The sequence below is a fragment of the Melanerpes formicivorus genome, unplaced genomic scaffold (genome assembly GCF_026170545.1).
Source record: "Melanerpes formicivorus ecotype bairdi unplaced genomic scaffold, bMelFor1.0.p_v2 SCAF_9, whole genome shotgun sequence".
Classification (NCBI taxonomy): domain Eukaryota; kingdom Metazoa; phylum Chordata; class Aves; order Piciformes; family Picidae; genus Melanerpes; species Melanerpes formicivorus.
The window spans coordinates 15,616,167-15,639,623 of NW_027142361.1; the positions used below are offsets into that span (position 1 = coordinate 15,616,167).

The 23,457-nt window shown below is 48.2% G+C and overlaps 1 protein-coding gene across 1 annotated transcript in view; it reads right to left on the reverse strand.

Moving 5' to 3' along the window:
• Positions 1-3,775: 3,775 nt before the first annotated feature.
• The window catches only part of LOC137443520 (fibrinogen-like protein 1), a 29,517-nt gene continuing 9,835 nt past the window's right edge, over positions 3,776-23,457 (reverse strand). The window contains 5 exon segments of the mRNA XM_068143288.1: positions 3,776-3,983; positions 5,047-5,242; positions 6,977-7,193; positions 10,942-11,079; positions 21,286-21,508. Of these exon segments, the coding sequence (XP_067999389.1) occupies positions 3,837-3,983; positions 5,047-5,242; positions 6,977-7,193; positions 10,942-11,079; positions 21,286-21,508 (921 nt within the window). The 3' untranslated portion in view covers positions 3,776-3,836.

Below are 23,457 nucleotides of genomic sequence, written 5' to 3' on the forward strand. Positions count from 1 at the left end.
GAGGGGGTTGGTAATTCTCCCAGGCAGCCAGCACCAGAACAAGGGGACACAGTCTCAATCTGTGCCAGGGGAAGTTTAGGCTCGAGGTGAGGAGAAAGTTCTTCACCAAGAGAGTCATTAGTCATTGGAATGGGCTGCCCATGGAGGTGGTGGAATCACCATCCCTCGAGGTGTTCAAGAGGGGATTGGACGTGGCACTTCATGCCATGGTCTAGTCATGAGGTCTGTGGTGACAGGTTGGACTCAATGATCCTTGAGGTCTCTTCCAACCTTGGCGATACTGTGATATTGTGATACCTGGGTTAAGGAGGCTCCCTCTGATCCTGTGAAGCCTTGGAAGCTGAGTGTAAAGCCAAGGAACTGGTGGTCTCATAAATGTGGGATTTGATGCCAACATTAAGACAAATCCCAGGAGGGGATCCAAACCTCCCTGTGGACACAGAAACTGCACTCAGGGGTTCCCAGCTAGCCTAGGCGTAACAGCAAAGGCACCGTAGCAAAACTGACCATGCTAAAAAAGGACATGGAACCAATGTTGAGGTGGCAGTGTCCACCAGGGTCATAAGAATCACAGAGTTATTGGGGCTAGAAAAGACCTCTGAGATCATTGAGTCCTGACAACCAGTGGGACATGAGTTAACAAAGCCCAAAAGCCACATGGGAGAGAACCTGAGGAGGGTACACGGGAGAGGACCTGAGGAGGGTCCATGAGTTTCTTACACCAAAGAAGGGAGAAGAAGCTGCAGGCTCAAGAGGAAGGTAAGATGACACAAGCTGAGGAAGTTGGGGTCGTTCATTCTGGAGAAGAAAAGGCTCTGGGCAGACTTTATTGCAGCCTTCCAGTACCTGAAGGAGCCTTCAAGAAGTCTGGAGAGGGACTTTTCACAAGGACACATGGGGATAGGACAAGGGGTGATGGTTTTAAATTGAAAGAGGATTTAAACTAGCTGTAAGGGAAAAAGCCCTTGCTGTGAGGTTGTCCAGAGAGGTTGTGGGTGCCCCATTGTTGTGGTTCAACATCTGCTTGGTGGCAGAACATGCAAGACTGAAAGATCCTTGACTCAGGATAATCATGAAGGACAAAACAGCTCAAAACATCAGTGTGCCATCAACAACCTTCCTCTCCCACTAAATCCAAAACACAGCACCGTGCCAACTACTAGGAAGAAAGTTGACTCTATCCCAGACAAAACCTGGACACCCATCCCTGGAAGTGTTCAAGGCCAGGCTGGACAGGGCTTTGAGCAGTCTGATCTAGTGGAAGATATCCCTGCCCATGGCAGAGGGGTTTGACTAAGTGAACTTTAATATCCCTTCTAACCCAAACCATTGTGTGATGCTATCATTCTGATTCTACTATTCCCTCTCTCCAGTAGATCTCCTTCTGCAATCTCACTTCTCTCTCCTTCCTGGAAGCACCTCAGGCACCCTCCAGCTGGACTTGAGACTGGCAGTAAGGAGACTCAGGCTACTCTTAGCTTTTCTGGGAGAGCCTTGCAAGGCTGCTCTTAGCCTTGCAGTGAGCAGTGACACATTCAACTAGAGCAGGCTGCTCAGAGTCCCATCCAATATGACCTGAGAAGGCCACCTACTACCTCTCTGGGCAGCTTGGGCCAGTGTCTCACCACACTCAGTGTAAACAATTTCTTCCTTCTCTAGGCTGAATTTCTCCTCTTTTCATTTAAACCCATCAGCCCTTGTCCTCTCAAAAAAGGCCCTGCTAAAAAGCCTGTCTCCAGCTTTTTTGTCAAGTGCCCTGAAGTACTGAAAGGCCACAGTAAGGTCTCCCTGCAGCCTTCTTTTCTCCAGGCTGAACAACCCCAACTCTCAGCTTGTCCTCACAGCACAGAGGTTCCAGCCCCTGGATCAATTTTGTGTCCCTGGACTCTCCATCAGGGCTATGTCTGTAAGAGGTCGCTTCCAAACCCCATTATCCTGGGATTCTGGGGTTGGTGGGTTTAACAGTATGCAAAATCTGATCAGATCTTAATAATGTGATCATTCATTCATTAGGTTGTTTCTTCTTCAGGCAATTTATTAGCCTCTTAGTGGGGTAACCAGGAGAACCATCACAGACTTTCGAATGCCTGCAGTCCAAAGAGGGAAGGTCAGGTGGTGAATGAATGGTTTTATACCCAAGATGTGGATGCCATGAGGCCAGAAAGCTCTCCTCCCACCACTTATGGTGCCCAGATGTCAGTGACAAGTGATGATGATCCACTAGTAGCACAGACCAGCCCACCACAAGTCCTAACCACCACTGGATTTGTCTCAGGAGCACAAAGGCTATCAAGGCAAATCGAGCAGGAGGAAAGACAAATGATGATGGTTTATTAGCATGGGGATATTAGTTTGCATGATGCTTAGAAGGTAACTTTTCCACTTGGTTTGCTCCTGAAAAAAAAAATGAAGTTCCAAGCAAAACACAGTTCTGAATAGTGTGAAAGCTACAGAAACCATGAGGGAGCCAGCAGCACACCACAAGCAGGAGACAAGCAGTTGGGAGGAGCAGTGCTTTGCCGCTAATCCATCTGCCTTTCCCCTTTGCTGAACCCTCTTTGAACCCATCTGTGGTCATGAAACAGGCAAAAGATCATTTAATTAAGCATCCATCATCAGACACAAGCAGGGCTGAGGCCAGGGTCCAGCCTCCATCTCCTGATGCTGGGAGGAGGCAAAGCCAGGAGAAAAGGAAGGTCTCTCTCAGTGGCTACAAAGGGGAAATTAAAAGACACCAGCAATGAATCTTCTTTATGTGGAGTAAGGCAGTAAAGAAAGAGTTCAAATCATGGCTGATCCTTCCTGCAGACCACTTCTGCAGACCAGACAATTCATCCAAAGTTCTTTGCCAGGGAAGAGATGGAAAAGTGAGATTGGAATGGAAAATGGGAAACCTTTGGCATTTCTTATTTCAAAATCTTTCCACCTGGAGGATTGTTATTACAGCTACCTAATGGCTTACTTGTATAAGACAATCCCTGACAGAGAAGGCAAAGTCCACTGCAGACCTCCCTCTCCATTTCCCTATGACTCCAACCCTAGGCAATATGTGTTGTCACTCCTGGCTTTCCTCAGGCCCATCTCAGCACCTTGAAGCCACCCCTAGCACACCCCTCAGGTGGTGGACCTAGAGATGAGGTGATGTGAACAGAGAAACTCTGCCTGCCAAGATCTGAGAGATGCTCATCTTACAGCACAAGAACCAGTCCACCACATCCCATACGGAAAACTCACACAAGATTGCTGGTTCTTGGCTTCCCTCTAAAATACCCTTGGGTTGGTAGACAGAGCACTCAACATCTCCATTCAGCAGAAGGTTCAGCCTCAGTGCATGGCTGAGTCCCATCATGAGCCAATTGGATTTAGCCTCATGCCTCAGGGATGCCCAAGCCTGCCAAGAACTGCTGCTACATGCTTGTCTCTGCAAAGCTCAAAAATCACCTCCATGTCTTTAAAATAGGATAGGATAGGATAGAATGGAATGGAATTTACCAGGTTGGAAGAGACCTTTGAGATCATCGAGTCCAACCTATCACCCAACACCATCTAATCAACTAAACCATGGCACCAAGCACCCCATTCAGTCTCTTCCTAAACACCTCCAGTGATGGTGACTCCACCACCTCCCTGGGCAGCCCATTCCAATGGCCCATCTCTCTTTCTGGGAAGAATGAAGGTCTTGACACCTCTGTTCTCGGTTCAATTCTCTTGAGAGCAAACACGTGTGGCAGCTCAGTGCTTCCAGGATCTCCAGCAATCAGTTTGTGCTCAAACTCTTTCCAGCCCTCTGTCCCCAGGTTCAAGGTGAGGTGAAACGAGGAACACCTCAGGCTCCTTCAGGGGAAGAGGTGGGGCCGGAAAGTGCGTGGTCGGATCATCATCACCACCTTCCTCAAGGAGTAGTAGTCTGTGTCCTTCCAGGAGTACCACACAATCCCATCCGGCCCCAGCAGCTTGCGGTTTTTGAGGGAGTACCTGCCACCCTGCCAGGCAGAGAAAGGAGGGTGGTCAGGGGTGATGGAAAACACATGGAAGCTCCCATCAGCTGCATGGGAGCATCTGAGAATCACTCAGCTCTGCGACACCAGAGCCGAGAGCTTGGCGATGATGTGGTGAAAACAGCACACAAAGCCCAGCATGTGTCAGAGGGTCCCAGTGGAGCTGGTGCCTGTCTGACTCGGGCTGTGTGAGTTCACCATGTGTTCCCAAACTTCAGCATGCAGAGGTGTCCTCAAACCCTCATGCCTGGCCCATGGCACTGAAAGCTTTGAACTCCCTTGGTGCCCAGCACTTGTTTTGCTCCCTTCTTGGAGAGCAGAACCTGGTCAAAGCCAGGAAGGATTGGTATGATGTGAGGACCAACAGCCTCCTCCCAGCCCCAGCCTTGTGTGCTATCATCTGCCTCCTCATCCCCCCACCTTTCCTTGCAGCACAACCCATTGAGCTTGGGGAACCATAGATTCAAGGAATCATTTGGGTGAGAAGGGACATCAAGCCCTCCTTTTGGGTTGGAAGATCAGGAGTAGGAGGCTCCAGGGAGATCTAATAGCAGCCTTCCAGGGGGCCTACAGGAAGGATGGAGAGAGACTGTTTACAAAGGCCTGTGGGGATAGGATGAGGGGCAATGGCTTCAAAGTAGAGAAGAGCAGATTTAGATTGGGTGTTAGGAACAGATTCTTTACTATGAGGGTGGTGGAACACTGGAACAAGTTGCCCAGGAAGGTGGTTGAGAACCCATCCCTGGAGATATTCAAGGTGAGGCTTGACAGGGCTCTGGGTAACCTGATCTAGTTGAGGATGCCCCTGCTGACTGCAGAGGGGGTTGGACTGGGTGACCTTTGGAGGTCTCTTCCAATCCAGCCCATTCTATGATTCTATGGTCATCAAGTCCAGCTGCTACGGAAAAGCAGTGTTTGGAGACCTGTGGTTACTGTGGTGCCCTGGCAGTGCTGGGTTAATGGTTGGAACAGATGATTCTCAAGGTCTCTCCCAATCAAAACAATCCTATGAGAAGCAGCACCTTGCATCATTGTCCCTCCACTTTACCTTGTAGTACACCCCATTGAGGTTGGAGAAAAAACACTAGTGGTACCACCAGCCTCCGTGGGAGATCTCAGCACAGATGTTCCCTGAGTCAGGGGTGCTGAAGCTCCTCTTGTTGTGGTACCAGGCAAAGGAATCCTCCACGGTCCCGCTGAAGCCATCCACATGCAGGCGGTAATAGTTCTCCTCATCCTCAACGCTGCAAGAGGCAAAGGCAGGACAATTTAATGGGGAGTGTTTGTGTCTCCTGTCCAGCCTGGATTCCTAGGGTGGACACTTCACAGTCATCCAGCCACTCTGGCCAGCCTCCTTACTATGATTCATCCCCTCCAGAAGCCAAAGTTGTCTTTTTCTCTTCTGTGGGATGTGCATGATCTTGTCATGACTCAGAGCACTTGTTAGAGGTCTGAACTGGACAGGCGGTGACTCTCAAACCACAACAAAGAACACAACAGAGGACTGCGGTGGCTTTGTCAAGACAATCCCTCTAATTACACAGCACCACCCCCTCTCCCTGAAACAAGCACCCAGCACTTCACCTAGAATGAGCTAATTAGTCACTTCCTCTGGGCTAGCAAAGGCTGAAGGTCTGTTGCCGTTGCATGTGGCAACATCTGAGGAGAAAAGTTGGAGTGACCACTCAGAGCACACATTTGCTGGTGGAAGATGCTGCAAGGCACCTTCAGTTTCAGTAGATCTGAGCTCTACTTGAAGCCCTCCAGCTTCAGGTTTCCATAAGGTGTCCCTTGGGCATCCTCCTGTGATGGATTACTCCACAGTCATCCACAAGCATTTCCAGTAGAGACAGGGAAGTGTTTCATCTGGGACAGTCTAGCCAGATTTGGTCAGCCCTGGTTAAGAAAGGATGTGGCTGGTGTGGTGTGGATAAATAGAACAGCAGAGGAGGGGAAGAGCTGTAGACACTGAAGGACATTACAGCAGCTCCAATAAGTAAAAGCCATAAGTAGACAGGGCAAAAATCAAAGCATGTCCCTAAGCCAGATGGATGCTGGAGCTGCTCAGCAAGACCCTGGTTTTCACCCAGAGGTCAATAATTTTGGCACAAAAAACCCATCCCCAAGCATCTGGGGACTGTCCATTGTGTCCTACAGCTGCCTTCCCCTGGGGCTGTGGCTGTTGGCCATGGTGAATGACACTGCACATTGGCTGGCTTGCACCCAGGCCGCCACCTGGAGCAAAATTTGATGGTGAAATCCAGCTGAGGAAGAAAGGATAGACAACCTGGGCCCCATCTCTAGGCAGAATCACTCTGCCCTCAGTGGAGTTCACACACCTGAAGGTCTCCAGACATTGGTGCTCTGAGGGCTGGAGCACCTTGCCTGTGAGGTCAGGCTGACAGAGTTGTTCAGTCTGGAGAAGAGAAGGATCCAGGGAGACCTTCTTGTGGCCTTTCAGTACTTAGAGGGGCCATAAGAAAGCTGGAGACAGACTTTTGTCAGGGCCTGCTGTGAAGAGGACAAGGGGTGATGGTTTTAAACCAGGGAGGTGGTGGAGTCACCATCCCTGGAGGTGTTCAAAAAGGGATTGGATGTGGCACTTGAAGCCATGGTTTAGTAGTCATGAGGTGTTGGGTGACAGGTTGGACTTGATGATCTTTGAGGTCTTTTCCAACTTTATTGATTCTATGATTCTAAACTAAAAGAGGGGAGATTCAGAGTAGATAGAAGGAAGAGATTGTTTACATTGAGGGTGATGAGACCCTGGCCCAGGTTGCCCAGAGAGGTGGTAGATGCCTCATCCCTGGAAACATTCCAGGTCACGTTGGATGGGGCTCTGAGCAACCTGCTGTAGTTGAGGATGTCCCTGGTCACCACACATGAGTTGGGCTGGATGACCTTTAAAGGTCCCTTCCAAGCTAAAGCATTGTCCATGAGTGTCCATGAGAACCAGGGAAGGACATCCCACTTTCTACCTGAAGACCTGGTAGAAGGCATGCTTGTGCTTGTTGTTCCAGTCCTCCAGGTCAATGCGCAGGGAGTAGTCCCCTTGGCTGGTCAGCTTGTGGATGTTCTCATTGCCAAGCCAGAATTCACCATTCAGGTCTCCAAAGCCCTCCTTGTACTCATTCCAGGTCCGGTTAAAGTCAACTGAGCCATCCTGATGTCTCTGGATGACTGTCCAGCCTCCACCTGCCAGCAGAAAGATAAGCAATAGGAGGTTCCATTTGAACAGGAGGGAAAACTTCTTTATTTTGAGGGTGCTGGAGCACTGGACCAGGCTGCCCAGGCAGCTTGTGGAGTGTCTGCTTCTCTGGGGAGATTCCAAACCTGCCTGGACAGGATCCTGGGTAACCTGCTGTGAGTGACCCTGCTTTAGCCAGGGGTTGGACTAGATGATCCAACCTCCACCATGCTGTGATTTTAGGGGGATAAAGTGGGAGTATCCAGGGAACATCCAAGCATCCCAGACAGACCCCTTACTGATGTCACCTCTGAGGATCCATCTGCAGCTCAGCAAGGTCTCTCCTTCTCATGTGTCCTCTCACCAACTGGCAAAACATAGCATCCCTTGCTGCATGGGGATAAAACATGATGATGCCCATCACAACCCACAGCAAGAGGCCTCCACCTCTTCCATGCTGGCTCATGATGGTGTTCCCTTGCTGGCTGTCAGATGGTCATTCCAGACCTTGAGGTGGTTTAAAATGAGACAGAGAGAGTAGTTTTCAGGAGGCAAAACCTCCTGAAATTTTGGGACTGGAACAAAGCAGAGATCCTGGAGTCTGGAGATGATTATGTACTGTTCCTGCAGTACCACAGAGGCACAGGAGCTCTCCCAGGATTGTCTCACTGTCCATCTGCTCTCCCATCTGTCCAAATCCCTCTCTTCTCTCTTTTTTCATTCCAACACTGCAAGCTTGGGGCTGGGGTTGGGGGCAATTCGGGACACAGGGCAGAGGGGACCGGGGCCATCATTCATTCTGTGTTTGTACAGCCTGTCACTAGGCAGTGTCCAAGGGCTTGCTGATGGCTGTGCAGATAATAGTCATGACATAACAGAGACCACACTGAGCATCTTGCTTTGTAACAACCACGTGGATCCCAAGGCTGCCATCACCTGTAGATCCTCCAAGAGGTGAGATGCCAACATGTGAGGAGATGAACTCCTTCCTCCAGCGTGGGACATGTTGATGTAACCAACATGGGGCAAGGAACTGACAATCCATCACCTCATGTCCCTGATGACTTTTTTGTTGTTCTTCCAAAACTCAGATGCTGAGAGCTAATTTTGTTGATAAGGTTGCACCTCAGGATCACAGGACCACAGGATGCTAGGGGTTGGAAAGCACCTCCAGAGATCATCAAGTCCAAGCCCCCTGCCAGAGCAGGGCCATAGAATCCAGCACAGGTTAAACAGGTATGCATCCAGATGGGTCTGGAAAGTCTCCAGAGAAGGAGACTCCACAACCTCTCTGGGCAGCCTGTTCCAGTGCTCTGGGACCCTCCCACTGAAGAAGTTCCTCCTCATGTTGAGGTGGAACCTCCTGTGCTGTAGTTTCTATCCATTGCCCCTTGTCCCATCAAAGGGTGCAACTGAGCAGAGCCTGTCCCCTCCCTCTTGACACCCAGCCCTCAGATATTGATAAACATTTATTAAATCCCCTCTCACTCTTCTCTTCTTCAGAGTAAACAGCCCCAGGGCACTCAGCCTCTCCTAACCAGGCAGTGCTCCAGTCCCTTTAGCATCCTGGTAGCTCTCTGTTGGACTCTCTCCAGCAGATCCCTGTCCCTCTTGAACTGGGGAGCCCAAAACTGGATGCAATATTCCAGGTGAGGTCTCAACAGGGCAGAGTAGAGGGGGAGGAGAACCTCCCTCAATCTGCTGGACACTCTCCTCTTAATGCACCCCAGGATCCCACTGGCTCTATTGGCCACCAGAGCGCATTGCTGTCCCAGGGATAACTTCTTATCCACCAGGACTCCCAGGACCTTCTCCACGGGGCTGCTCTCCAGCAGATCACCTCCTGACCTGTACTGGTGCAGTTTATTATTCCTTCCCAGATGCAGCTTATTATTCCTTCCCAGGATGACACCAGTGTGCTCCCTATGGATATTTAGACATTAAGGGAGTGGGAGGTCACCTGCTCATTCATTTACACTTCAAAATGTCTGTGGGAGAGGATCTACCTCCCCCCCCTACAGAATAGAATAGAATAGAATAGAATAGAATAGAATAGAATAGAATAGAATAGAATAGAATAGAATAGAATAGAATAGAATAGAATAGAATAGAATAGAATAAACAAGGACGGAAGAGACCTCTGAGATCATCAAGTCCAACCTATCACCCAACACCATCTAATCAACTAAACCATGGCAGGTTGGGAGGCTGAGGGAGCTGGGGTTGCTTAGCCTGGAGAAGAGGAGGCTCAGAGGAGACCTTCTTGCTGTCTACAACTACCTGAAGGGAGGTTGTAGCCAGGTGGGGGTTGGTCTCTTCTCCCAGGCAACCAGCAGCAGAACAAGAGGACACAGTCTCAAGCTGTGCCAGGGGAGGTTTAGGCTGGATGTTGTGAGAGACCAAAAGTTTGTCTCTCTTGGTGTGAGTCAACAAAGATAAAATCACTTGCTGCTTGCACAGACAATATCTGACAGAGCCACTGGAACGACTCTTGGAAGGTGCAAAGATAACATTGCTCACTGGGCCACAGCTGGCCTACAACAATGACCCAGCCATTCACGCCTTCAGGACAAGATAATCTCCACCCATCAAGTACCCTGGAAAGGGTAGACAATGATGTGTAATGAGTGTGGGGGGTTTGTCTGGATGGAGGGCCCCCCTCCACCCCCCATCCAGATCTCTTGCCCAAACACACAGAAATGCACAGAAAGATTTCCGGGGAAATGATACCTGGATGTTTACCTAAGGATTATTTTCTGCCCCTGGAATTCCTGAGGGACAATACTTGGACACATACTAAAAACTGTATAAAAGACTGGAGCCACTACTGGCTAGTAGGAAGAAGAAAAACGCAGAAGGAAAATGTGGGGGACTGTGTCTCCCGGACTGGATTATTAAAGGAGGAGAAAAATGGAGATGAAGGAAAACACAGGAGACGGACCATGCCGCTGAGAAGGGAAAGTCGGGACAATGCTGCTCCGGAGAAAAGAGGCTGCCCAGAGGACCACAGCTCTTCTCCAGCCAAAGCCTCAGCACCCTTTCTCTACAGACCCAAGCTGCCCAGAGGACCACCGCTCTTCTTCAGCCAGAGCCTCAGCACCGTTCCTGTAGGACCACAGCTCTTCTCCAGCTAGAGACTCAGCACCGTTCCTGTACCAACCCAACATCTCCTGCAGCACCTTTCCTCCACAGACTCAAACTGTCTTGGGGGGGATGAGGGGTGTGGTAATATAATTCCTTTCCTCTTCTCTCTCTCTCTCTCCTCTCTCTCCCTCTCTATTTTCTCCCTCTCCCCTTCTTAAGTCTACTTTATTTATGTAATAAATAGTCTAGCTGTTGATATTTTGGCCTCGTTTGTGCCTCTAATTTCACAACACGGGAATATTTAAAAGAACTGTGTCTCCGGACCAAGACAGATGTTAGGAAGAAGTTCTATACAGAGAGAGTGATTGCCCATTGGAATGTGCTGCCCAGGGAAGTGGTGGAGTCACCATCACTGGAGGTGTTTAGGAAGAGACTGGCTGGGGTGCTTGGTGCCATGGTTTAGTTGATTAGATGGTGCTGGATGATAGCTTGGACTCAATGACCTCAAAGGTCTTTTCCAACTTGGTCTGTTCTATTCTATTCTGGAGGTGCTGCTCTCATTGACTCTAAAGAAGCTTAGAAACAGCTCAGATACAAAATGCAGCTCTCAGGTTAGACAAATCCCACCCAAAGCACTGTTGGAAGATGTGGTAGGTGGCCTCTTCATAGTACCTTCAGTGTCCATCTCACACAGCACCTCGATAGGCATCCCTCCAACCGAAGGCATGATGTTGTAGATGCCAGAGCGCCGGAGCCCATTGTAGTAAACAGAGGCACAGTCGATGGGGCAGTTCCTGCCATGCTTCACCTCTGGGAGACAAAGCAGAGAAACCTGGGGTTTAGGGCATGGCCTGGAGAAAGGGGCACACAACCACAGGTGGCAATTGTAATCATAGGATTGTCAGGGTTGGAAGGGACCTCAAGGATCACCCAGTTCCAAGCCCCCTGCCACGGCCAGGGACACCTCACACTAGATCAGGTTGCTCACAGCCACATCCAGACTGGCCTTAAAAACATCCAGGGATGAGGCTTTGTGACCGGTTGAGGCTGTCCCCTTAAGAAAGGGAATATGGTGGATGGATGTTGGTAAATGAAAAGATGGATCTAAACTAATTTCATTGGTAGATTGGGAGGAAGCACCTTCTGAACTGGGAGTGCAGGAGGGTATCCTGGGCATTACGGCACTTTTCTATCAGTCTTTCTTCCGCTCGTCCTTTGGGCAGCAGCTCTCTGTCCTGGGCTTTCAGCCAAGGATTGACCTTGAAATTGATAAGCTGCAAGGCCTGTATTAACTGCTTTCCAATTAACACATAACTGCTTCTTTTTCCTCTTTTCTCTCTTTTCTAACCCGCTCTGGGGAAAGGGGGAGAGAGGGGGGATCGGAGGTGGGGAACCCCCTCAGCAGAGGGGGGAACTCTCATTTCTGTGCTACTTTGTTGTATATTTTTGTATATGTTGTTAATATTGTAAATTCTGTAAATTCCCCTGCATATCCTATATTGCTTTGTAAATATACAGCTCCACTGCTTTGCTAATTCAGCTGTGAGGTTTTTTTTTTCCTTTCCCTTCAATTTTCTTTCCCTTTACTTTACAGGGGGGAGGGAGGAGGCTTTTTGGCCTTACCCTTCCAACCCTATGACAGGCTTCCACCACCTCCCTGGGCAACCTGTTCCAGTGTCTCACCACAAATAATCCTGGAGCCAGACCTTCTTCTGAAGCTGAAGGACAACAAAGCTGGTGAAGGGTCTAGAGCACCACTCTTGTGGGAAGCAGCTGAGGGAACTGGGGTTGTTTAGCCTGGAGAAAAGGAGTCTCAGGGGAGACCTTCTCACTCCCTACAACTCCCTGAGAGGAGGTTGGAGCCAGGTGGGGGCTGGTCTCTTCTAACAAGGAGAAGGAAACATCCTCCAGTTGTGCCAGAGGAGGTTTAAGTTGGACATGAGGAATAATTTCTTCCCCAAAAGTGTTGTCAAGCTCTGGAACAGGCTGCCTAGGGAAGTGGTGGATTTCCCATCCCTGGAGGAGTTTAAAGGCTGTGTAGAAGTGGTGCTGAGGGATATGGTTTAATGGTGACCTGGCAGTGCTAACAGTTGGACTTGATGGCCTTAAAGGTCTCTTCCAACCCAAACGATTCTGAGAGTCTATGGTTCCAAGTGTTGCTTCATCCTTCTCCAATGCTACTCCTGGGCATCTGCTGTGGGAGCCAAGATTTGGGGCACAGGGACCAGTTTGGCACATTTAGGGTTGTCTTCTCAAAGGCCACCATCCCCTTGCCATGGACCCCAACACATTGCAAAAGCACCTCAACTGCCTTTCCAGCACCTTAAGACTGAGCTTTAAGGATCCTGGCTGTGGTAGAGCCTGCTAAAACTGTTTGAACAGCAGTGGGTTCTTTGGCAGAAAATTGGGGAGGAGATGGGGGTGGGGTGTCAGCCAAACTGAACCTCAAATTAAAGAATTGAAGCATTGAAAAATGTTCAGGTTTGCTAAAATCCAAAGAAAATTGTCCAGGGATTAAGAAGGAAAACAACCAAAATCCTGGGGGGGGGAGGGGGGGGGGGAATTAGTTTATTAAAAATAGAGCATGTGAGAACTCACAGAAAAGATTTGGTTCTCAAAGCTGTGGATTTTCACCAAAGCCCTTGCTGTGAAATCTGAAAGGCAAGGAAAAAAGCCTTAATGTGTGGTGTTTTGTAAGCTTTTTGTGGTGGGAACCCAGTCCCTGGATCTGGGAGAAAGGCTCACACAGATGACTGTTGCAAGCAGCGCCAGCCTGGCTGGCAGAGCCTCAGCTGGGCCCTGCAATCATCTCACACCATCCATGAAGTGGAAAAAAGCAGCAGTGAGAGACAGCACCGTTCTCCTAGACAGACTGGAAGCCATCCCAGAGGTGTCCATTGCTCTGAGGAGCCCTCTTGGCTGCCTTGGAAAGGCTGGGTGGGTGAGATCATCCTCCTGGCTGATGCAAAGGGCTTTTAAACCACTTCTGCAGCATTTTCTTTCAACCTCCCCTTGAAAAAAAGGTTGTCCAGAGAAATTGTGGAAGCCCCTGGATGTGTTCAAGACCAGGTTGGATGGGGCTTTGTGACCATTTGAGGCTGTGCCTTTAAGAAAAGGACAATACTGGGGCACTATGGCTGAATGTTTTGTAAACAAAAGACAGGTCTAAACAAATTTCATTGGTAGATTGGTAGAATGCAACTTTAAGTTTTGAGTATGACTGGGACTTTCCTCAGTTCGCTCTTCCCTCCTCCTTTCCAGCTCGTCTGCTTCTAGGCTCTCTGACAGACTGACCTTGGACAGATAAACGTGTGGCCTAATAACACTTTGCTTTAATTTATAACTGCTTTTATTAACAACTGCTCTTTTTCTCTCTTTCTAACCCTCTTTGGGGTTCCTGTATTATTGTTCTTTTACTTTTCTGTATATTTCTGTGTATATATTGTTGTGGTGGGTTGGAAGGGTAAGGCCAAGAAGCCTCCTCCCTTCCCCCTTGTAAGTAAGGGGAAAGAAAAATTGAAGGGAAAGGGAAAAAAAAACTCACAAGCTGAATTAGCAAAGCAGTGGAGCTTTATATTTACAAAGCAATGTAGGGTATGCAGGGGAATATATATATAAATTTACAATATGTACAATATATACAAAGATATACAACAAAGTAGCACAGAAATGAGAGTTCCCCCCCTCTACTGAGGGGGGTTTCCCACCTCCGCTCTCCCCTCTTTCCCCCTGCCCCAGAGTGGGATAGAAAGAGAAAGAAAAGAGAGAAAAAAAAAAGTTAGAAGCACTTGTGTTAATTGGAAAGGAGTTAATACAGGCCTTATCAGTTTTTCAAGGCCGGAGCCTTGGCAGAAAGCCCAGCACAGAGAGAGCTGCTGCACCGTGGAGAGGCAGAAGCAAGACTGACAGAGAAGTGCTGGAAATGCCCAGTTCACTCCCATTTCAGAAGGTGCTTCCTCCCACTTCACCAATGAAATTAGTTTAGATTACTCTTTCCGTTTACCAACTTCCGTCCACCATATTCCCTTTCTTAAGGGGACAGCGTCAACCGGCCACAGTCCACCCCTTCTAAACAATTTCATTGGCTGTTCATACTGTCCATCCAATCCAAAACGATATTTACAGTTCGTGAGTAAAGTTCATAGTCCATTCTGGCTATGCTCAGATGTAGATGATTCAAAAGTCCAAGAAAATCAGAAAATGAGAAAAATGGAAAACAGTTCATTTCTTCACTGACGAAGCAAAGAAAAGGGAAACAGGGAAATCTCAGGGTCTCTTAGTTGACTCAGGGCTCTCAGGGATCTCAGGGTTCGTGCACCGTAGATTCCTTGTTGATTCTTCCTCTGGACAATATGCAACTATACAACAGTTTAAAATTAACCTCTTTCAGCTAAAGTTAAATTTCTTTGTGGAATACACTGAATTTCACCATTCTCTTGCATTACCCAATAAGTATGACCCGGACCTTCAGCTGAAACCACCCCTCGGACAGGTTTAGCCTCTCCTGAGGGCGAAAATACCCAAACAGTTTTACCTAACAGGTTCTTTTCTCTAACAACAGGAACTCTATCACCTTCTACTTTCCGTAGCAAATCTGAATGTGCAGGTCCAGCTCGGTTCACTGAACCTCTACTATTTACCAGCCAGGTTGCTTGTGCTAAATGCTTTTCCCAGTTTTTCAAAGATCCACACCCCATGGCTTTAAGAGTGGTCTTCAACAAACCATTGTAGCGTTCAATCTTCCCTGAAGCTGGTGCATAGTAGGGAATATGGAATATCCACTCAACACCGTGCTCTTTTGCCCAGCTCTTTACAAGGTTGTTCTGGAAATGAGTTCCGTTGTCTGACTCAATCCTCTCTGGAGTTCCGTGTCTCCACAGGATCTGTCTCTCCAGACCGAGAATGGTGTTGCGTGCAGTTGCATGTGGAACTGGATAAGTTTCCAACCATCCAGTGTTTGCCTCTACCATAGTAAGCACGTACTGCTTACCAGAACGAGAACGTGGTAGAGTGATGTAGTCAATCTGCCAAGCTTCACCATACTTGTACTTGGACCATCTGTCACCATACCACAAGGGCTTAAGGCGTTTTGCCTGCTTAATAGCAGCATAAATGTCACAGTCATGGATGACTTGCGTGATAGCATCCATGGAAATGTCTATGGATCTGTCACGAGCCCATTGGTATGTTGCATCTCTGCCTTGATGTCCTGACGAATCATGAGCCCACCGAGCTAAGAATATCTCACCTCGGTGTCTCCTGTCGAGATCAAGATTAGAGTCCATGTCTACTTGAGAAACTCTTGCAGCTAGATCTGCCTGATGGTTGTGTTGCTGTTCCTCAGTAGCTTTGCTCTTAGGAATGTGAGCATCGATGTGTCTCACTTTCCCTGGAATTCTCTTGATTCGATCAGCAATGTCCTGCCACAGGTCTGCTGCCCAAATGGGTTTTCCTTTTCTCTGCCAACCACTCTTTTTCCAGTTCTTTAGCCAACCCCATAGAGCATTGGCTACCATCCACGAGTCGGTGTAGAGATAAAGCTTTGGCCATCTCTCACGTTCAGCTACGTCGAGAGCTAGCTGGACAGCTTTTACCTCTGCGAACTGACTGGATTCTCCTTCTCCATCTTTCGCCTCTGCAACTCGGCGTGTTGGACTCCACACTGCAGACTTCCACCTTCGCTTGTTTCCAACAAGACGACAGGAACCGTCTGTGAACAAAGCATATTTCTTTTCATCATCAGAAAGGTCATTGTAAGGAGGAGCTTCCTCAGCACGAGTTACTTTCTCCTCTGGAGGTTTGGCACAGTTAACACCTTCAGGTCAACTTGAGATCACCTCCACTAGACCAGGTCTTTCAAGATTTCCCATTCGAGCTCTCCGTGTTATCAGAGCCATCCACTTGGACCATGTTGAGTCTGTGGCATGATGAGGTGTGGAGCCTTTGCCTTTGAACATCCAATTCAAAACTGGTAATCTGGGAGCTAAGAGAAGTTGTGATTCAGTTCCAATCACTTCAGAAGATGCTTTCACTCCTTCATAGGCAGCTAAAATTTCTTTCTCTGTTGGAGTATAATTAGCCTCTGAACCTCTGTAACCTCGACTCCAGAAACCAAGAGGTCGTCCACGTGTCTCACCTGGAGCTTTTTGCCACAAGCACCAGGTTGGACCATTGTCACTTGCAGCCGTGTACAAAATGTTCTTAATGTCTGGACCATCTCGGACAGGTCCCAGACCCATTGCTTGAACTACCTCTTGCTTTATCTGGTCAAAGGCTGCTTGTTGTTCAGGTCCCCAGTGGAAATGGTTTCTCTTTCGAGTCACATCATACAGAGGTTTCACAATCTGACTGTATCCAGGAATGTGCAGTCTCCAAAATCCCACTATCCCCAAGAAACGTAGGGTCTCTTGCTTGTTGGTGGGACTTGCCATGGTAGAGACTCTATTTACCACATCCACTGGAATGTGTCGGCGTCCATCCTGCCACCGCACTCCCAGAAACTGAATCTCTGTGGTAGGTCCTTTCACATTGTCTCGTTTGATGGCAAAACCTGCATCCAGAAGAATGTCAATGATTTTGTTACCTTTCTCGAAGACTTCCTCAGCAGTTTTACCCCAGACGATGATATCATCGATGAACTGGATGTGTTCTGGAGCACCGCCTTTCTCCAGAGCATCATGGATCACTGCATGACAGATGCTTGAGCTGTGGATCCAGCCCATTGGCAGTCTGTTGAAAGTGTACTGGATTCCTCTCCAGGTGAAAGCAAACTGAGGCCTGCATTCCTCTGCTATGGGAATAGAGAAAAATGCATTAGCAATGTCTATGGTAGCATACCATTTGGCCTCTTTGGATTCCAGCTCATACTGTAGCTCCATCATGTCTGGTACTGCTGCACTCATAGGTGGTGTTACTTCGTTTAGGGCTCGGTAGTCTACCGTCAGACGCCAGTCTCCATTCTGCTTCCGCACAGGCCACACTGGACTGTTGAAAGGTGAATGAGTTTTGCTGACAAATTTCTGACTTTCCAACTGATGAATCAGATTCTGAATGGGCAACAAAGAGTCACGGTTGGTTCTGTATTGTCTGTGATGCACAGTCTGAGAAGCAACCGGCAATTTAATGTCCTGTATCTTATGTTGTCCCACAACTGCAGATTCATCAGAAAGCTCAGGTCTGGCAGACAGCTTCAATTTTTGTCCATCAATTTCTACTGAAGCTACTCCAAAAGCCCATTTGTAATCTCTAGGGTCTTTGAAACACCCTTCTCTCAGAAAATCAATTCCCAAAATACAAGGTGCATCAGCTCCGGTCACAACTGTATGCTTCCTCCATTGTTTACCAGTTAAACTTATATTAACCTCTACCTTACTTAACTCTTGAGATCCACCACTGACTCCCAGAATAGTTATAGACTCTGATCCCTGATAATTTGATGGCATTATGGTGCACTGAGCTCCTGTGTCAACCAAGGCCCTGTACTTCCGAAATTGTGAAGTGCCAGGCCACTGGATGTACACATCCCAATAGATTCTGTTATCTCTGTTATCACTCTCCTCCCCCTGGCGGGAGGCAGGGCACCCCTAGTTATGGGGAACATGCGCACATGTGCATTGCACATATTGTGCAGGGTTATAACTTTGCATGTTATAACTGGAGCCACTGTTGGAGCCATAAGAGTCGTTCTGGGGAACTGTGGAAGTAACAGCTACCCTTCTGGTATTGCTACCTCGGGTTCTGCCACTTTGCAGTTCCCTCAGTCTCCTGAAAAGATTAGAAGTTGGTTGGCCATCCCAGCGGTTCATGTTCTCACCAAACTGATCACGCAGAGTTATCCAAATAGTTCTATGTGATTGCCTTGGTGGTCTGTTTTGGAATGACCTGTTTTGGAATGACCTGTTTTGGAATGACCTTCTTGGAGGACGTGTATTCCTCACAGATGAAACTTGTATCCACCTGGAGGAAGAATTGAAATTATCCTTCTGTGCCAATTGGTATATGGAATCTTTCAGATCCTTCATGCAATTCTCAATCTTTCCAGACAGAGTTTCAATGGCTGAAACCAAAGAACCACGTGTCATGCTATCCTCCAATTGTCTCATTTGATCACTGAATTGGCCAACCGTGGGAGAAGCTCCACCATAATTTCTTGACACAATTCTGCTTGCCAGAATGTTTGCATAATTAGAAGGAGCAAGTTTGATGATCTTTTTAGCAAGACCAATACCCACAAGAATGTCATCAGGATTCAGAGTTTCATGTTCACCATAGAGTAGTTCTCTAACAGCAAATTCTCTCAAGCGCTTAATTCCCTCATCTATGGTAGTCCAGGGTTTAGGATTCCAGGGAAGATCATCTCGGGAAGGGTATCTTAAGGCAACCGCCATTAAAAGGCGTATCCAAAGATTAACCTTACTGAGAGCTCTGCCTAGATGTCTATCTATTCCATTGTCCCTTGAGAGAGTTCCTAACTGAGCTGCTGACTTGTCTCCAACTGTTAGAGCTGGAGCACCTGTATCATAACACCTACTAAGCCAAGCTAGAACTGGCTCCTTATCTGCCCTGGTGAAATCTTTACGGACATTTCACAATTCCTCCCGTGGTGACGAACACTCTGAAATATCATCTTCCTCGTCTCCCTGAATTCTTTGCCCATATAATCCTGCTGTCATTCTCCTAAGGATCTCTTTAAGCTGAGAACCACCTTTGCCAGCTGCTTTCCTAACTTCATCTGTATCCTGCTTTGATCTCACTAGGTTAGCTAGATCTTTAAAACAAACCTTCTCTTCCTCCTGAGCAGGATCTTTTAGAGTAGAGGGCCCCTCACCAGGATCAGTCTCCACCTCTTCTTCTCCATCTTTGGCCTTTCCACTTCTAGTCTTTAAAGTAGCCACCTTAACTGGAGCTGTGTTTGAATTTACAGCCACCTTAATGGAAGCTGACAGGTCCTGAGATAAATCAGCTGCTGGGGCAGTGACTTCTGGTCCCACTGAGGGAGTGGGTGGAAGTGACGTTGCTCCATTACTGGCCGACGGAGAAGAAGAAGAAGGAGAAGGAGTGGGAGAAGGAGTAGGCGCCATGTTGATACCAGCCGATGCCCTTGGCTGCTTGCTAGAATCAGCAGAAAAGTCATTTAGAGCTGCCTTACCAATTAACTTTTTAGCCTTCTTTTTGACTGACACGGATTCTGCACAGTCCTCGTCACTAGATGACTCTGGGACTGATCGAGAGCCACGGCGTTTTCTTTTTGATCTAGTTTTAATAACAAAACAAGCTCTGGACACCTTTCTCTCTCGCCGCAAAGAAATCAGGAGATACACGATAATTATCACCAGCAGCAGAATTATAGACATGAAATAAATCACCTTTGGATCCCAGGCATCACCTAAAGTTGCTCTCTCCTCAGGCGGAATCTTAAAACCCTTTAGCTCAATTGGGAGAGTGGTGGAGGTAACATTCCTGTATCTCACTGGCCATAAGATATTAATACATTTTCCATACCATAATTTAACTCTATACATAACCCACATATAAATTGTCCACACCAAATATTTACCCAGGTAATCCAAAATCAAACCCAAACAATATCTGTAAACCAGAGCCCCAAAAATTGAAAAGAATAATCGCTCCACAAACCACAATACCTTCATGTTTGCTAATTCAGCTGGAAAACACTAAATCAATCAAGTAATAAATTAAACTAATTATCTGCCGCACGTTGGGTACGCCAATAAAAAAATGTGGTGGGTTGGAAAGGTAAGGCCAAGAAGCCTCCTCCCTTCCCCCTTGTAAGTAAGGGGAAAGAAAAATTGAAGGGAAAGGGAAAAAAAAACTCACAAGCTGAATTAGCAAAGCAGTGGAGCTTTATATTTACAAAGCAATGTAGGGTATGCAGGGGAATATATATATAAATTTACAATATGTACAATATATACAAAGATATACAACAAAGTAGCACAGAAATGAGAGTTCCCCCCCTCTACTGAGGGGGGTTTCCCACCTCCGCTCTCCCCTCTTTCCCCCTGCCCCAGAGTGGGATAGAAAGAGAAAGAAAAGAGAGAAAAAAAAAAAGTTAGAAGCACTTGTGTTAATTGGAAAGGAGTTAATACAGGCCTTATCAGTTTTTCAAGGCCGGAGCCTTGGCAGAAAGCCCAGCACAGAGAGAGCTGCTGCACCGTGGAGAGGCAGAAGCAAGACTGACAGAGAAGTGCTGGAAATGCCCAGTTCACTCCCATTTCAGAAGGTGCTTCCTCCCACTTCACCAATGAAATTAGTTTAGATTACTCTTTCCGTTTACCAACTTCCGTCCACCATATTCCCTTTCTTAAGGGGACAGCGTCAACTGGCCACAATTGTAAATACTGTAAATTGTGTATATATATCCTGCATTCCCTAAAAATTGCTTGTAAATATAGCATTCCCTTTTGCTCCTCCGGTTGGCTAGCTGTGGTTATTTTTTATTTTCTTCTCTTTGTGGGGGGGGAGAAGGCTGAGACTTTCTCTCTAACCCTCCACAGGCTTGGAGCAAACTAGACTGGTTGAAGGTGTCCCTGCCCATGGCAGCAGGTTGGAACTAGATGATCTTCAAGGTCCCTTCCAACCTCAACCATTCTAGGAATCCAGGAATCCCTGTCCCTGCCCATGGCAGGTGGTTGAAACTAAATGATCCTCAAGATCCTTTCTAACCCAAACCATTTTATGAATCTAGGAAGCTCTGTCCCTTCCCATGTCAGGAAGTTGGAACTAGATGATCTTCAAGGTCCCTTTCAACCTAAACCACTCCAGGAATCTATGTCCCTGCCCATGGCAGGAGGTTGGAACTAGATCTTCAAGGTCCCTTCCAACCTAAACCACTCCAGGAATCTATGTCCCTGCCCATGGCAGGAGGTTGGAACTAGATCTTCAAGGTCCCTTCCAACCTAAACCACTCCAGGAATCTAGGTGCTTTTTGACGTACTCCTAAGCCAAAGCATTCTCTGCAGGGCTGAAGCATGCCCTCCCAGCGCTGCCCAGCACCTGGCTGGTGCATCTCCTCTTGCAGCCTCATCTCGGCGGGGCCGAGGCAGGTGGGGTTGCACCAGGCCCAGTCGGCGAGGACAGAGATGTTGTTGATCTGTGCCTGCATGTTGTAGAGCAGCGTGGCCTGGATGTGCTGCAGGGTGCTGGCCTCACTGTACCGATGCTCCAGGTCCTGCACCCACTGGGCCAAGCTGTGGTTGCGGCCGGCTGCCTCCTCGTGCTGCAGACACAGAGAGGGGGGGATGAGATGAGGATGCCTGGACACCAGCACGGCCCCAAGAACCACCCTCCCATGGATGGGGAAAGCAGGTAGGGAGCAAGCGGGCAGAGGAGCACATGATGGGTGCAACAAGAGACCAAGAACATCTCCCCCCTCTGGAGATATTCCAGACTCACCTGGATGCACTCCTCTGTGATCTGGGGTAGGTGATCCTGCTCTGGCAGGGGGGTTTGACTGGATGATCCTTCGAGGTCCCTTCCAACCCCTAACACTCTGTGATTCTGTGAACTCCAGCAATGGTGCCTGAACCTTCACCCTCCCCCCTACAGCCCCTCACCATGGGAGCCACAGGTAGCAAGGCCTGGACAGGCTAAGGACTGTCTTGAGTCTTGTATCTAGGGAGGAATAACCACCTGCAGCAGCACAGGTTAGGGATTGACCTGCTGGAAAGCAGCTCCACAGAGAAGAACAGGGAGTTCCTGGGGAGAGCAAGTTCCCCATGAGCCAGCAAGGTCTCAGCCAAGAAGAATCATAGAAACAATAAGGTTGGAAAAGACCTCAAAGATCATCAAGTCCAACCTGTCACCCAACACCTCATGACTACTAAACCATGGCACCAAGTGCCACGTCCAATCCCCTCTTGAACACCTCCAGGGATGGGGACTCCACCACCTCCCTGGGCAGCACATTCCAATGGCTAACAACTCTCTTTGTGAAGAACTTTCTCCTCACCTCCAGCCTAAACTTCCCCTGGTGCAGCTTGAGACTGTGTCCTCTTGTTCTGGTGCTGGTTGCCTGGGAGAAGAGACCAACCCCCACCTGGCTACAACCTCCCTTCAGATAGTTGTAGACAGCAATAAGCCTCCTCTCCTTCAGGCTAAGCAACTCCAGCTCCCTCTCCTCATAGGGCTTGTGTCGAGGCCTCTCCCCAGCCTCTTTGCCCTTCTCTGGACATGTTTAAGTATCTCAATGTCCTTCTTAAATTGAGGAGCCCAGAACAGTACTCAAGGTATGGCCTAACCATGCCATCATAGTCTCCTGGGGTGCATTAATAAAAGTGTGGCCAGCAGGTTGAGGGAAGTTCTTCTCCTTCTCTATTCTGCCCGAATGAGGTCACATTTGGAGTATTTGGTCTAGTTTTGGGTTTCCAGACTCAAGAGAGACAAAGAAATACTGGAGAGAGTCCAATGGAGGCTACAAAGATGCAGAGGGGAGCAGAGCATCTCTCTGATGAGGAGGAAAAGCTGAGACCTGGGGCTGTTTAACCTGGAGAAGACTGGGAGGAACTTCTTAATGTTAAAGGGAGGGTGTCAAGAGGATGGGGCCAGGCTCTTTTCAGCAACAGGACAAGGGGCAATGAGCACAAACCAGAACCTAGAAGGTTCCATCTGAACATGAGGAAAATCTTCTTTGCTGTGAGGGTGCCAGAGCCCTGGACCAGGCTGTCCAGAGAGATTGGGGAGCTTGCTCTGGAGAGATTCCAAATTCACCTAGGCAATCTGCTGTGAGTGCTCCTGCTTTAGCAGGGGGTTTGGACTAGATTATCTCTAGAACTCCCTTTCAACCCCCACCATGCTGAGTCTGTTATGCTTTGTTTTATTGCTGGGATTGTTTAGGCTGGAGAAGAGGAGGCTCAGGCAAGACCTTATTGCTCTCTACAGCTACCTGAAGGGAGGTTGTAGACAGGTGGGGGTTGGTCTCTTCTCTCAGAAGAGCACCAGAACAAGAGGACACAGTCTCAAGCTGCACCAGGGGAAGTTTAGGCTCAAGGAGAAAGCTCTTCACAGAGAGAGTTGTTAGCCATTGGAATGTGCTGCCCAGGGAGGTGGTGGAGTCCCTCTGGGGACGACGGAGATGGGAATCAATACGGCTGATCAATATGATCTAGTATTGTTCCTTTATTGCTTCAGCATTGTTCCGTTATAAAGCAAGCATAGTGCAAAGCAGAC